Source organism: Hydra viridissima, unplaced genomic scaffold (genome assembly GCF_058129835.1).
Source record: "Hydra viridissima isolate aposymbiotic clone 2 unplaced genomic scaffold, HvirCarnegie_v1 scaffold_5, whole genome shotgun sequence".
Lineage (NCBI taxonomy): Eukaryota > Metazoa > Cnidaria > Hydrozoa > Anthoathecata > Hydridae > Hydra > Hydra viridissima.
Window position 1 is genome coordinate 6,319,557 of NW_028324304.1, and position 13,862 is coordinate 6,333,418.

Genomic DNA, 13,862 nt, shown 5'->3' on the forward strand with positions numbered 1-13,862 from the left:
CACCACATCAAGGACTTTGTAAACATGAAACAATTGCCCTTAGGACAATTCGGTCAACAAGCTGTTGAGACTGCACATCAAGATTTTCATCAGCATTGGTCACGATACAAGAGAGATAAAACCCACCCTGAATACAAAGGAAGGCTGTTCAGTTGACTTGTGGATTTGAATAGCAAACATCTTTAGAAAATTGTTAAGAATTTTCATCCATTCAGCTTCATTTTAGTGGATTAGTATTAATTGTTAGATGAGAATTTAAGCTCATAAGAAACCAATATGATGAATTATAGTCAATTTCAAAAAAAAATATTTAAAACTTGTGCCAATTTTATTTCAAAGTTTAGTGCCATTTGAGAATAGTAAGCTGACCATTGATTTAAATGTCATATCAAATAAATTAAAGAGTGTCAAGATATCACAAGAAATGAATAGAATTGAATCAATTTTAGAAATTAATTCACTGTTAGTATAAATTTACTGAACTTTACAGTTTGTACATTTGATAATGATTTTGAAAACAAAGCACTAAGGAAATTCTAGGCATTTTTTGGTGGTTTTATGTATGAAATGGGTTTTTCAACACACAACACATGTTGACCAGTTAAAAATCACATGCAAAAGGTTTTCAACACATTTCTAAACAACTAACTTCTAAGGTAGTGGTTTAGTTAAAAGAATGTTTATGGGGCACTAATAGCACTGTCATATAAAGTTTTTTATAGAAAAAGGTGCATATGCTGTAAATAGAGCTCAATCAAGAACAACAGTTTTAACCCCCGAAACATAAAATTTTGGTAAGAACATGAAAATTCTTATTTTATAATGTTATTGGTATATTCAACTGGAGCACATGTGTTACCCACATTATGGCCTGGGAGCTTGTAATAGGCCATAATCAGAAAAGTTTTGCACTGTAAGTGAAAAAATCAACAAAAAATCAACACTAAAACTACCATAACTTTTGTTATACTGCAAGGATTGGGATAAAACTTTACCCAAATCTTGGTATTGACATAGGCTACATCGCCTCCAAATTTTATTGGTCTATGACAAATGGTATGGATTTTACAGCAGTTTTTCTATGTCAAAAATGAAGGTAAATTTTTTCCATTTTTGTAACTTCAAAGTCATTTTTTTCCCGCAGACGTACCTAAAAGATTTTAAAATTTGCATCAGGTGACCCTGGGATGTGTACACTATCACCCCATATAAGTGGCATTCTTGGGTCAGCTAGGTTGGCAATATTGGATTTCATGATAACCGTGAACAGAGAATCAAATTTTGTGACCAGCCAAATAAATCACAATATTGTCGATCAGTTACAAATATTCAATCAAGAAAGAAAATTATCAGTGATAAAAAACTTTGCTTCAAATGCTTAGGAAGCAGACACATAAGTAAACAGTGTTTATCTCAAATAAAATGCTTTAAATGTGAACGTCATCATCATGTTGCTTTATGTATCTATACACAGAATTCTGACCTGCAAAATCAATCTCATCATAATCAATCTGAAGGATAATTGACTTCAGTTGCAGAAGCTACATCTGAAAGTCAACAAAATGTTTTGCTGCAAACTGCATCAACTCAAGTCTTGGACAATAATGGGAATTTACATGATTGCAGAATACTTTTCGACAATTGCTCTCAGTTAAGTTACATATCACCCGAGTTACATTCAAAGTTAAAATTCAAAACATTAGGTACGTAGGAATTAAGTATAAAACATTTAATAATAATAATACAACAGAAGTTTTAGAAAAAGTTGAGTTACGAATTAAATGTCTACTCGGCCAAACAATACAAATAATTTCCAAATAATTTGAGACAGGTAGTTGTGTTAACACTGCACATGTCATGTTAGTAGAATCAACTCTTTCTCCAGAGTCTTTAGTGAAAGAATCCATGAAGTCAGTTTGGGGTATAGGGGAATTTGATGATTCCAACTTTGAGGCTATTGATAGGTTTCGCCTCACAATTTAATACAATGATAACCAAAAGCAATACAGTGTTAGGCTTCCATTTAAAGTAGATCACCACCCAATATGTGACAATTATGACTTATGTATAAAAAGATTTAAGAGCCTACAGAAAAAACTAATTAAAAATGAGACACTACTCCAATCATACAATAACATTTTAAAAGATCACTTTTTACAAGGTGTTATTGAGCCAGTTATCGAAAACGCTAAAGTTCTAGGCCAGGTACACTACTTTCCCCACCGTGTAAAATCTCGAGGATTGAAAACTGCTCCTATTGCTTTAGAGAGACTGTATATTTAAACTTGTACGAAAGAGAAGAGTAGCCCATGGCCTACTTAAATACACGGCCTTCTTTATTGCTAAATTGAAAAAAAATAGAAGGCCAGTTTAAAAATCGTATATTCGGCCGGATGGACATACTTTCTCAAATTAATTTTAATTATCGCGCTATAAATTTTCAGTATGTATATCTGGCACAGGATAAAAAATTTTACGTTAGCTAGCTAAATCTTAACTGCTAAACTTCAATAAACTTAATTGTGAATACTTAATTATGGCTTCTTTTTAGTATAAGATAATGGTTGCACCTCTAATTATTTCTGTTGTAAAGTAGTCTCAGTTTTTTGTTTTCCAAACTACAATGATTTGAGAAAGATATGAGTTATATTTGGCAATAGAAATTTTGGGACTGTCAAGTTCTGTGCATGAAATAAAAATACACAAATTCTCAAAAATAAGCTTCAAAAGTATAACAAACTGATTAAAAGTGAAACAAAATATTTTCATTTTTCTCTGTCTTTTTTTAAATGCAACTATGTTATCTGCAACAATTGAATCCCCGACTCTCTTTCTGGTGTTATTAAAATAAATATTTGAAATAACAGTGTGTATAATTTCTTTTCCATGACTTTGATGGTTTGAACATAAAAATGGTTGATACCCTTCTCTACTGCCAAGAACTAACTTTGCTGCTTTACGGTGTTGCATTTGAGACTGATAAATAACATCAAAAATGTGATCTAGCATAGCAAAACTGTCACAGACATATTCTAAAAGCAGTACTGATGGAGTTGTTAGCCCATCTCTGGACAATATATTTAAATAATTATAATCATTTAACTGATCTTGACAATTTTGAGTACAAAGCAATTTGCAACATACTCCAAACTTCTTAATCAATTTTTTGGCAATAAAACCAGCAATATAACTGGCAACTTCACGAGAATCATCTGATAAAGTCACACAATCAAAATCTCTTTCTTTAATCTGCTCCATCAAGGATCTAACATGTTCTTTATCTTTATCAGCATTGATATCATTTTCAAAAATGTCAATTCCTTCTTTTATCAAACTTTTTATTTGGATTATATTCTCACTATAAATGACATCTTTCAAACTGACAAGGAATCTGCCACCGCTCATTTGACGGTATTGTCCATATCTTCTTTCTAAGGGATCACTTTGAAAACGAGCAGTCAATATAAATTTGTACTTATCTTCCAGCAGATCTTCAATTAATGAAGCATGACATAATAAAGTTCTTTGCAGTGCTGATGATGTTTGGGGAGATAATGTATATTTCTCAAAATTTGGAATTTTTGTGTTTTCCCATTTGTTTAACCAGTCAGCAAAAGCTCGAAAAAACTCAGGTTTTTTATCATTTATAATAGCAGCATTACCAAGAAAATTATTAGAAAACTGATTTTTTGAATTTGTAATTGTCCACCATTTATTGAATAGAGTTAAGAATGATGCAATATCTAAACGGTCAGGAAAATATGAAATTATTGCTGCTGCTGTATTTTCATGGAAGATACCTAAGGCAACACTGACATTTTGCTTCCATTTTCCAGGATGGACAACTTTGTTATTTATATTTGGTGCTTTTTTTAAACTTGCATCCAACAGACTGTCCTTTTCTAATAAATCATGAAATATTTTCCATGATATTCCTCCTGATTGAACATGAATTTCATCTTTGAAAGCTGAAAAATTAAATTCTGGAAAAATTAATCTTTTTTTATTAAGTAAGTTGTTTCGAATATTTTTAATCAGATGCACTGTGTCAAAGAATAAGTAAACTTTTTGTGATAGTACATTAATAAAAACCATCTTTTTTTTTTTTTTTCTTCTTCACCATGCGTATCAAGTAATTTTGTAAAAGAAGAAACATTTGAAGCGTGATTGTCACAAACAACACCTCGAACATTAAAATTATTTTTTATTAAAAATTGAATCAGGTTAAGAATTTCAGACTTTAACCAGTCACTGTTCAATTTTACAATTGGAATTGCTTTGACAACACAGGAGATATTTTCTTTCAAACCAACTACCATGAAAGAGACAATGCTTCTATAACATTCATTTTTCTCACTAATCCCAATAACATTGCCACCAGAATATTCAGCACATTGTTGCAAATACATTTCATCAAAAACTATTATAAGATCTTTCGATAAGCTCCCATTTTCATGTAGCAACTTCAAAACTTTCATAGAATCTATTTCACCTGATTTAAGCTTGCCTAACAAAGATATAGATGGGAGTGGGAATTCCTTCAGCAGTAAATGATAAGTTTGCAGTGAAGTGTACCGCAACATTAATGCAAATTGAAGAACATTTGAAGAATAAATTTGTTTTTTTTTTATTTGGTGACTTTTGAGTTCTTCAAGAATAGAAGACAACTTTTCTTTTTCTGTACTAAAATGTGAATTGAGATTTTCCAGCATACTCCTTCTTTTTAACATTTATTGGTGGGTTACTCTGAACCATAATGGTAAGGAAACTGGAAGATTTTTATAAAAAAGTTGGACATGTAAATTTTTGTCGATACGAATAGACTCAGCAACTTCAGGTATGTGTAGTACATTTTGAATAATTCTATGGAACACAACACAATCATCAAATTTTGAAAATAAATATCCTGCTGGTGAATCAGCAGCTGAAAGGGAATCAACATCTTTAATAATATCCTTGGATAAAAATTCCTGATATTCATCTTCTTGAAATATTCTTTTAGCTGGTGATTTTCTTGGTCCAGATATAACTGGAAGAGAAGCAGTTGCTATGCTAGCAGGGTATATTATAGGAACAGGCTTTAGGTTATACAGCAAACGAAATCGTTTTTCTGATGCTCCTTTATGTACTAATTTTTTCTCAAAGTGTTTTAAACAGATCACAGATGATTTTGTGACAATCCAGAAATTTCTATTTACAAATCTAATCCATAACTTTCTTAAATCATCATCTTTTGGAAAACTGAAAACTGGAACTACTTCACCACCTAGATAATTGGAGGTACAACCAACAACACAGCATTTATTAACCATAATTACTATCTATTTATAAAAAGAAGCTATAATCAACTATATGAGGTTTAGTTGATGTGAAGATTTAGAAAACGCTTAAGTTTTTATCCTATGCCGGATTTACTTATTTAAAATTTATAGCGCAATAATTAAAATATGTTAAGAAAGTTTGTCCATCCTACAGAATATACGTTTTTTAAACTGGCCTTCTATTTTTTTCCGATTTAAGCCAGAAAGAAGGCCGTGTATTTAAGTAGGCCATGAGTAGCCTAAGCTGGTCCACAAAATAGAATATAAAATAAAAAAGAGATCTGTGGAGAGCATGCACCAATAAAATAACTAATAACAATTATAACAATAATTAAGTTACAAATGCCACATTTAACAAACTCACTTACAATAGTTAAATAATAAATGTCACTTTCAACATGCTCCTTTACATTAATAAAATTATTACTATCACTTTTAACACACCAACCTGTTTTGAGAGAGGATAAAATTACAAGCAAGATAAGAGTCGCTTTTGATGCAATTAGTTCAGCCGAGGGTCCATGATTAAACAAATGTCTGTAGATAAGACCATTAATGACAGCATCCCTTTATGTCGTCTTATTACGTTTCCGTGCCCAAAAGATTGTCTGCAAAGCAGATATAGAAAAAGCCTTTCTACAAAAAACATTATCTCCTCTAGATCGTGATTATATTTGGTATAATCTCGTGCTCTTATATTTTACGATTTTGAACAGTGTTGAGATTTGCTTATTGGAGTGCGGTGTGTATTGAATTATTTGGATCAATACTTTTAAAATAGGTAAGCAAATAATAGCAGGAATAATATTAATTTTAATTTAACAACGTTATTTAATAACTATTTAATTTTATTTTGTTTTGTTTAACAACTTAAACTATTTTCCTAAATTGTCTAAAAAGGAGAGTTAATCGGAAAACACAAAGCAATCTAAAAATCAAAATTCTGTTTGGATTCATTTTTTAAGAGGATCAAAAAAACTAACAGCAAAATGTAAAATATGTTATGAAATAGTAAAAACCGCTGGTTCAACGACAGCAACGCAGCACACGCATTTAAGAATAAAACACATTATTAATGTATTAAAACGGGATGTCGTGCAAAATGAAGGTCCAGAAAGCAGCGCATTAAAAATGATAATTACAAACTATTTATTGAACAAAAAAGAAAAATCACTTTCTGCAATCTTATCACGAATGTATGCCTTAGATGAGCCCAGGAGATGCATAGTGGTATAAGTCACTTTTTTCAATATTTTGAGTTATTGCCACCAATGGTTAGCATTTTGTTTATTCTATTACATGGCAGAGTGGTATAAGTCTAATGATATCGATAATGATGCTGGAACTGTTTTTTGTTATGCTCCTCACTAAACAGCTATTTTTGCTCACAGCCATAGTGATATTAGTCAGACTTATACCACTATTGCAGCCAGCAACCTGACTTATACCATTTTGCCATTTCCTAATCTGGCTGTAAACAAGATTAATACGGATCTGGAACATAGTAGGATGTTATGATTTTTGCATAAGCTACAGGATATTGAGTTTTCTTTTTTAAAAATGAATTAAAGTGATGATAAATCATCTGGAAGATTCAGAATCTGAATATGTTCCTTCAGATTTGGAAGAAGGTAAGTTTACTTTTTCAGGTTATGTTTTGGATAATAGTTGTTTGTTATAAACATAGACTAGAAACTTGTATTAATCAAAACTTAAATTCATTTTTCTTATTTCACTTCACTCATTTCAGCTTAAACCAGTCATGATAAAAACAGATTAAGGATTACATACTAAACTACAGGCCTTAGAGTGGGAATACTATGAATGCATGTTACATTCAGTTATATTGATTTTGTTCTTAATAACTTACTGGTTTACTTGCTAGATCCTTTGAAACACTATTTATTTGAAAAATTATACCAGCTTAGCTTTTATCAGTTGAAACGCCAGTTTTAACTGAAAAGCACCTTCTGTTAAATTATTTGAACTTGAGGGAAATTTATGAAATCTTACACCAGACATTACACCAGTATAACTTTTTAAGCTTTGTGTATTGAGTTGATGGCACCATTACACTATGCAATATACAATAATAGTAAGCATAATATGTCTGGTGGGTTGCATTTAAGTTGTCAGTACAACAATTTGTTTTTTGTTTTCAGAAAGACCAGATGATGATCATCACAGATGGAGACACTCAGATGGAGGCGGAACTTCAACTTCAACAGCTGGTGTAGGTGACACTCAACTTCTGACTTTAACTTCTGACTCAACAAGGAAAAAAAGACCAGAAAAGAAATATAGTAAAAGAATCAAGGGAGAATCTTGTAGAGTGAAAAACAAAAGGCTAAGAAACTCAGGTGAGCATTAAAGCAATATAAAAGGTAAGACAGTTAAAAAAAAGTATTTGAAAACATCCCTTGCAATTGCAAAATGAAATGCAATGAGAAAATTAAAGAAGAAATAAGGAAGAAATTACTTGAAAACTTTTATAAGACAGGCTCCTACAGCACACAGAATGCCTTCCTTCTTGGTCTTTGTCACCAGATTAAGCCCTCCACACATCGTCCACGAAAGGGTGTATGGCAAAGAAAACAATTAGTAAAGTACTTCTTAAAGTTTAAAGAACATGATGAAGCAATAACACAGAAAGTTTGCAAGCAATTTTTTTTTTTAAACTTTTGAAGTATCAAACGGTCGTTTACAGCCGTTGCTAGAAAAGGAAGTACAGGGGATTGAACCTGGAAGCAATAAGAGAGGACGGCATACTCCAGCTAATAAAACTAGGGAAGATGCAGTGAAACTTGTATGTGACCATATCTCAAGTTTTCCAAGAGTACAATCTCACTACACACGACAACACAACCCCAATAGAAAATACCTTTCACCAGAATTAAACATAAGGGCAATATTTCGTTTATACTTGGAACACTGTAAAGTTAATGCCATAGATAACCCAGTGACTGAGTCTATGTTTCGTAAAATATTTAAAACACAGTTCAACCTGCACTTTAAACATCCAAACAAAGACACCTGTAAAAAATGTGATTTGTATAAGATAAAAATTGATAGTGAAATTGACCCTAAGAAAAAAGAAAGATTGAAATTGAACATGAAGTTTATTTAAGAAAGGCTGAAGCTGCAAGGAATGCTTTAAAAGATCTTAGGGAAAAATGCAAAGAAAACTCAAATATCTAAGGACAATCTTTTCATCTATAAAATTACCTTTTCCTAAATTATCTGTGTCCATTGCATACTGCAAATGAAATATGTATGTTTATAATCTCGGTTGTCATGAAATATCTTCTGGCTCTGGTTTTATGTATGCTTAGGATGAAACCATAGGATTCCGGGGCACAGAAGAAATATCATCTTGTGTGCTGTACCATATAAAGCAAGTTGTTCCTGCTGAAGCCCAACACATTGTAAAGTTCAGTAACTGTTGTGGTGGACAAAACAGGAGCATCAAAACAGCTGTGGCTTTTATGCACTTTTTACAACAGGATCACCACAACATCAAAGTTATTGATCACAAGTTCATGGTGAGTGGACATTCTTTTCTGCCAAATGATGCAGATTTCGACGTGATAGAAGTATACAAGTCAAGACCTATTTATGATCTATGAAGGTATAATAAAGTCTAAGAAGAAACAACCTTTTCACTTAGAAGTTATGTCCCAGTCAGAGTTATTTTCTGTGGAAAGTTTATTGAAAAATATCACAAATAGGAATACAAACAACCTGAAGCAACCTGTTTATTTTCAATTGGCTTAAAATACAATGGTTACGATACGCTAAAGAAAACCATCTGCAGATTTTGTATAAAGAAAGCCTAAATGAAGAGATGGAGGTAAAATCAACATTGATAAAAAGCCAAGGCGTAGTAGACCTACAAACGATTTTAATAAGATTTTACTTCAGAACTTGTATACTGCTCCAAGACCTACCCACATCAACAAAAAAAAGTATATGGAAGATTTGCTTCCTTTCATACCTCCTGTAAAGCACACATTCTTTACAAACCTTCTTGCAACGCCAAATGCTGAGGAAAAGCGGCCTTTATCAGGCTCAGAAGATATAAGCACAGACAAATATAATTTTTTCATGTGTTTATTATTTCCTATGTATTTAATTGTTTTAATGAATAACCCAGCTAACACAAAACGTTCAAGTACTTACGAAAAACGTTGGAAACTTTCTTAGAACGTGCCTAACCGTGTCTAACGTTCTACGAACGTTTCTTGAACGTTTTGTGTTAGCTGGGAAGTTGAATCGAAAAGTAAAAACTTTTGTTTGTAAGCTACATACTGACATATATAATATTTTTACGTGTTCATTATTTTCTATGTATTAAATTTTTAATAAGTTGCATTTAAAGTAAAAACTTTTGTTTGTAAGCTACATACTGACATATATAATCTTTTTACGTGTTCATTATTTTCTATGTATTAAATTTTTAATGAATAAGTTGCATTTAAAGTAAAAACTTTTGTTTGTAAGCTACATACTGACTGATATAAAAATTTTTGAAGTGAATTAGTTATACAGTAAATAAAATATTCAATAATAAACAGCTGTTTAAGCTTTTTACCATTACAGCACAATAATTAAGTTGAAAAATGCATGTTTAGCATGACTTATACTAAAAACCATTCATTTTCATCAGAAGCATTATCAAGAAAGAGTGGTATAAGTCCCTTATGATATTTTTAGGCCCCTATGACATTCAAGTTAATAACAGAAAATACATAAAAGTCCAATAAATAGTTAGGGGAAATTATTAACAGTTCAATTAGCCAGAGAAACTTCCTCTAAAATTGTTTGATGATTTATGATATGATGTCTACTAAATGCCTCTGTATCTCAAAACTAGATATGAGTAACTTATACCAGTGTGCATCTCAGGGGCTCAGATAATATGCGATTCAAAGTTTTCTGTACGTCTATCGATTTGAGAATTTGGTTTTGGCTAGAGGCGCTCGAGATTATGTATTACCAAAATCACCTAACTCGATTCGCAAAATGGTTTTAAAATACGCGCAAAAAATGCGGGCTAAAATGATGCAGGATCTTATAAATTTAAAAGAAGATGGAGCTCATTACTGGATAAAAAATCATTATCTCATTACTGAATAAAAAATGAGTCTTCATGAGAAATCATTAAAACATTTATGTAGAAAGGTTGGCTGCATAATAAAACAAGGGTAGTCACTATCAAATAAAACCTGCTGTTATGTTTAAACAAGCTGGATATAACTTCATACAATCAAAAAGTTCATCCTGAATATTTATGCAAATCATGTTGTATGGTCTTATACAGGTTAGATTTAAAATCAATAAAAGGCTTTGAAGTAGTGAACGATAACTTTCGGCTTCAGCCGAAACCGAAACCGAAATTTATGCTTCAACAATTTTTTACTTTTCCTGTTTCGGCCGAAATTTCGGTTCAAACCGCTACCGAAATGAACCGAAACTTTTATAAGATTTTTTTTAAGTCTAGATAACTTTTTTTTAATTTAGAGTGGGATCATGACGATTTCCTTATTGTAATCGTTTGTTAGTAAATCAATTTTTAATTATAACAATTGTAGAAATTTTAATTAATATAACGTTACAAAATTGATTCTAGTTACTATTTTCAAATCATTCTTTAAATAAGGTATCATTTTACGGTAACAGCCAGTGATTCCAAATACGCAACTTGCAATATCTGCCATTTGAAAATATCTCGTGGATCGCACTATCTAAAACTTCAGTCACTTAGCGGACTTTCATAATATTTAAAAAGTCGGCACCCACAGCTTACTCTAAAAAATTTCCTAACTGAAAAAGCAATACTCACAACTACCGACAATACTGAAAATCTACCAACTTTAAATCAACTTGAGCCTCTTACTCTTTTCTTCAAATCAACTTGAGCCTCTTACAGTTAAAAAAAGAACAATATACCTTTTTTTAGTTGTAACAACAAAAGGTTCAAATGAACAACTATGACAGGCTCGGGGTCAAAAATGATGTCCCAACACGCTGGAATGGTCCCAACTTACTACATGCTTGAAAGAATTCTGTACTTGAAATCAGCAATTGCTACCACACTGCTAATCCTTCCTTCCAGTGGCATTGAGTTCACTGTACAGGATTGGAACCTGTGTGAAAAGCTGGCAAACATCTTAGAGATTTTCAAAGAAGCCACCAAATTCCTCTCTGGAAAGGATGCTTGCATCAGTACATGCATTCCATTTGTGACAACTATCTTGAAGTCATTTGAAATTCCCTCTGATGACGAAGAAGTGATTGGCATGAAAAATGCTTTAAAGAAAGCAATGGAGGCACGTTTTTTGATTTAGAAACCATTGATCATTTTGCAGTAGCAACACTTCCTGATTCTAGATTTAAGCACCACTTCTTTAGATCACAAGAAGCCGTTCAAGTTGCTAAAAAACATGTTTTTTTGGAAATGGACAGTTCCATTTTGAGCCAAATTGAAATTACTCCTGTGATGAAAACTGCGTCTATTGGGAACACTGGGTTTTCTTCAATGATGCAAAATATCATTGCACAGTCGCAAAATACAAGGTCCAAATATCCAACTTCCAAATTGGCAAAGGAAGTTTTAAACGAGTACTTTAAAAGCCCAACATCTTCATGCTGTTTAGAGTTTTGGTAAGAGTATGAAGAGAAAACAACATTAAAAGCAAAGTTTGGTTTAGCAAAAGTAGCAAAGAGATTCCTTACACCTCCACCAACATCTACCGAAGTTGAAAGATTCTTTCAAATGAAAGAAACAGACTTTTGCATGACATGGACTAAAATTGTATTCTGCGGAGGAAATATTTCAATTGTTAATTTTAATTGTTAAAATATCTTGACATACTCTACTTTTTTTTTTTTGTTGACATATTATAGTTTTTATCAAAGTATGTTACATGGTGATTACTTAGAATGTAAAATAGTTTTTTTTGCTTTAACTTGGTGATCATAGAAGCAGTAGCATAGCTAAAAGTTTCGTGCTCACAGGCAAGATCCCCTGAGGGGCCCCCTTAAGGTAAGTTTATTTTATAAAAAAAAGTAAATTCAGTAAATATATTACAAATTCAGTAGTTTATTATAATTACAAAAAAGAACACAGTATGAAAAACACTTACAAAGTACATAATATTAAAAAACTTTTTTTCTAGCTTTTGCATTTGCAAAGATATTCACAACTTCTTTGACATCCATTGTTGATGCTGTTTTATGCTCTATGGCTAGTAATGCAAGATGATGTAGGCTGCTTTGAGTGGTTGCATTTCTTTTGTAATCTTTAATTATTTTTAATTTATTAAAACTTCTCTCCACTCTTGCAACTGTTACGGTTTATGTGAAAAATAAAAGAACTGTCATGTAAATTTCGGAAAAATCACTTTCCAATACACTATATTTGGTTTTCATTATTTCAGCTAGCTGTTAAATTGTCATTGTGTGGTTTAAATCTAATTTTAATAATGTGGTAAGTTGGACAAATTGATTAGCTAGGTTGGATGTAAATACTTCTGGATATTTGCTGCAAAGTGTATCACAAGCTTTTACCATATTTTGTTGCGACATCGTTAACATATTCTTAGGTTCAAGAAATGCAAAATAATGGTGATAGTTCTCATTCCGGTGAAACGTTTATCGATATGGACAATTATTTTGTCAAATGTGTAATAAAAAACATTTACCTTGAATATTTCTTCACTATTACTAAAACGATAATCTGATGATAATTCATCAAAATGACGTTTAACCAATCTTCGTCGTTTACACGTAAAACGCGGATCAACTTTCGGTTTCAATCGATCACTACTTTGAAGTTGAGAGGAGTGATAAATTCTTCACTTTTTCTGAACACACAGAAGCCTGTTATGTATATAACACACTCACAGGAGCTGGTAGAAAAAAAAAGGACATGTGATAAGTATTCATCAACAGTTAAAAGCATTTGCATCAAAACATGGTTTTGACTGTTACAATGAGAATAACAAAAATTATTTTTTAATAATTAAGTTTGATAGTTATAGCCAATCAAATGGCATGTGAAGACTAATTGTTTTAAATCGTGAAGTGCCATTATCAAATAATATTATCAAATAATATTATCAAATCTCTTCCAGATCAAGTAAATCTTCAATCTGCTAATATTATATTCTTCAACTTTCATGCATAAACTTCTGTAAAGGTATTAATGACTTCCACAATCTTTTTTTCTAATTAGAATTAAATTTTCCGATTTCAAAAATTTCCGAAGTACATTAAATGAAAGATTTCCGAAGTACATTGAAACGGAAGAAGGCAATACAGTTGAAAACTTAAAGTTGTTCGACATAAAGATTGTTCATTATAATGTTCATAAGTCTGTTGTGATTTTTGATCCATACTAACTTACATGTAATGGAATCCAGGTTAAAGAGTAATGAAAGTCAATCATCTATTACCTTTAACTAGCCATTTTTTAACTGTGTACATTTTCATACACCGATATATGTAATAAATGTAATAAAGACAACTATCATTCTTCTA

General features: G+C 31.6%; 1 protein-coding gene across 1 annotated transcript; it reads right to left on the reverse strand.

The window, feature by feature from the left end:
* Nucleotides 1–4,730: 4,730 nt before the first annotated feature.
* LOC149888227 (uncharacterized) lies at nucleotides 4,731–5,312 on the reverse strand. The gene has a single exon (XM_090089033.1). The coding sequence runs from the start codon at nucleotides 5,310–5,312 to the stop codon at nucleotides 4,731–4,733; it is 582 nt and encodes a 193-aa protein (XP_089945159.1).
* Between the last annotated feature and the right edge of the window lie 8,550 nt (nucleotides 5,313–13,862).

What these genes read in the sequence shown, in the direction of transcription:
- LOC149888227 (XM_090089033.1), bottom strand. Translation starts at nt 5,312, where the DNA reads ATGGTTAATAAATGCTGTGTTGTTGGTTGTACCTCCAATTATCTAGGT.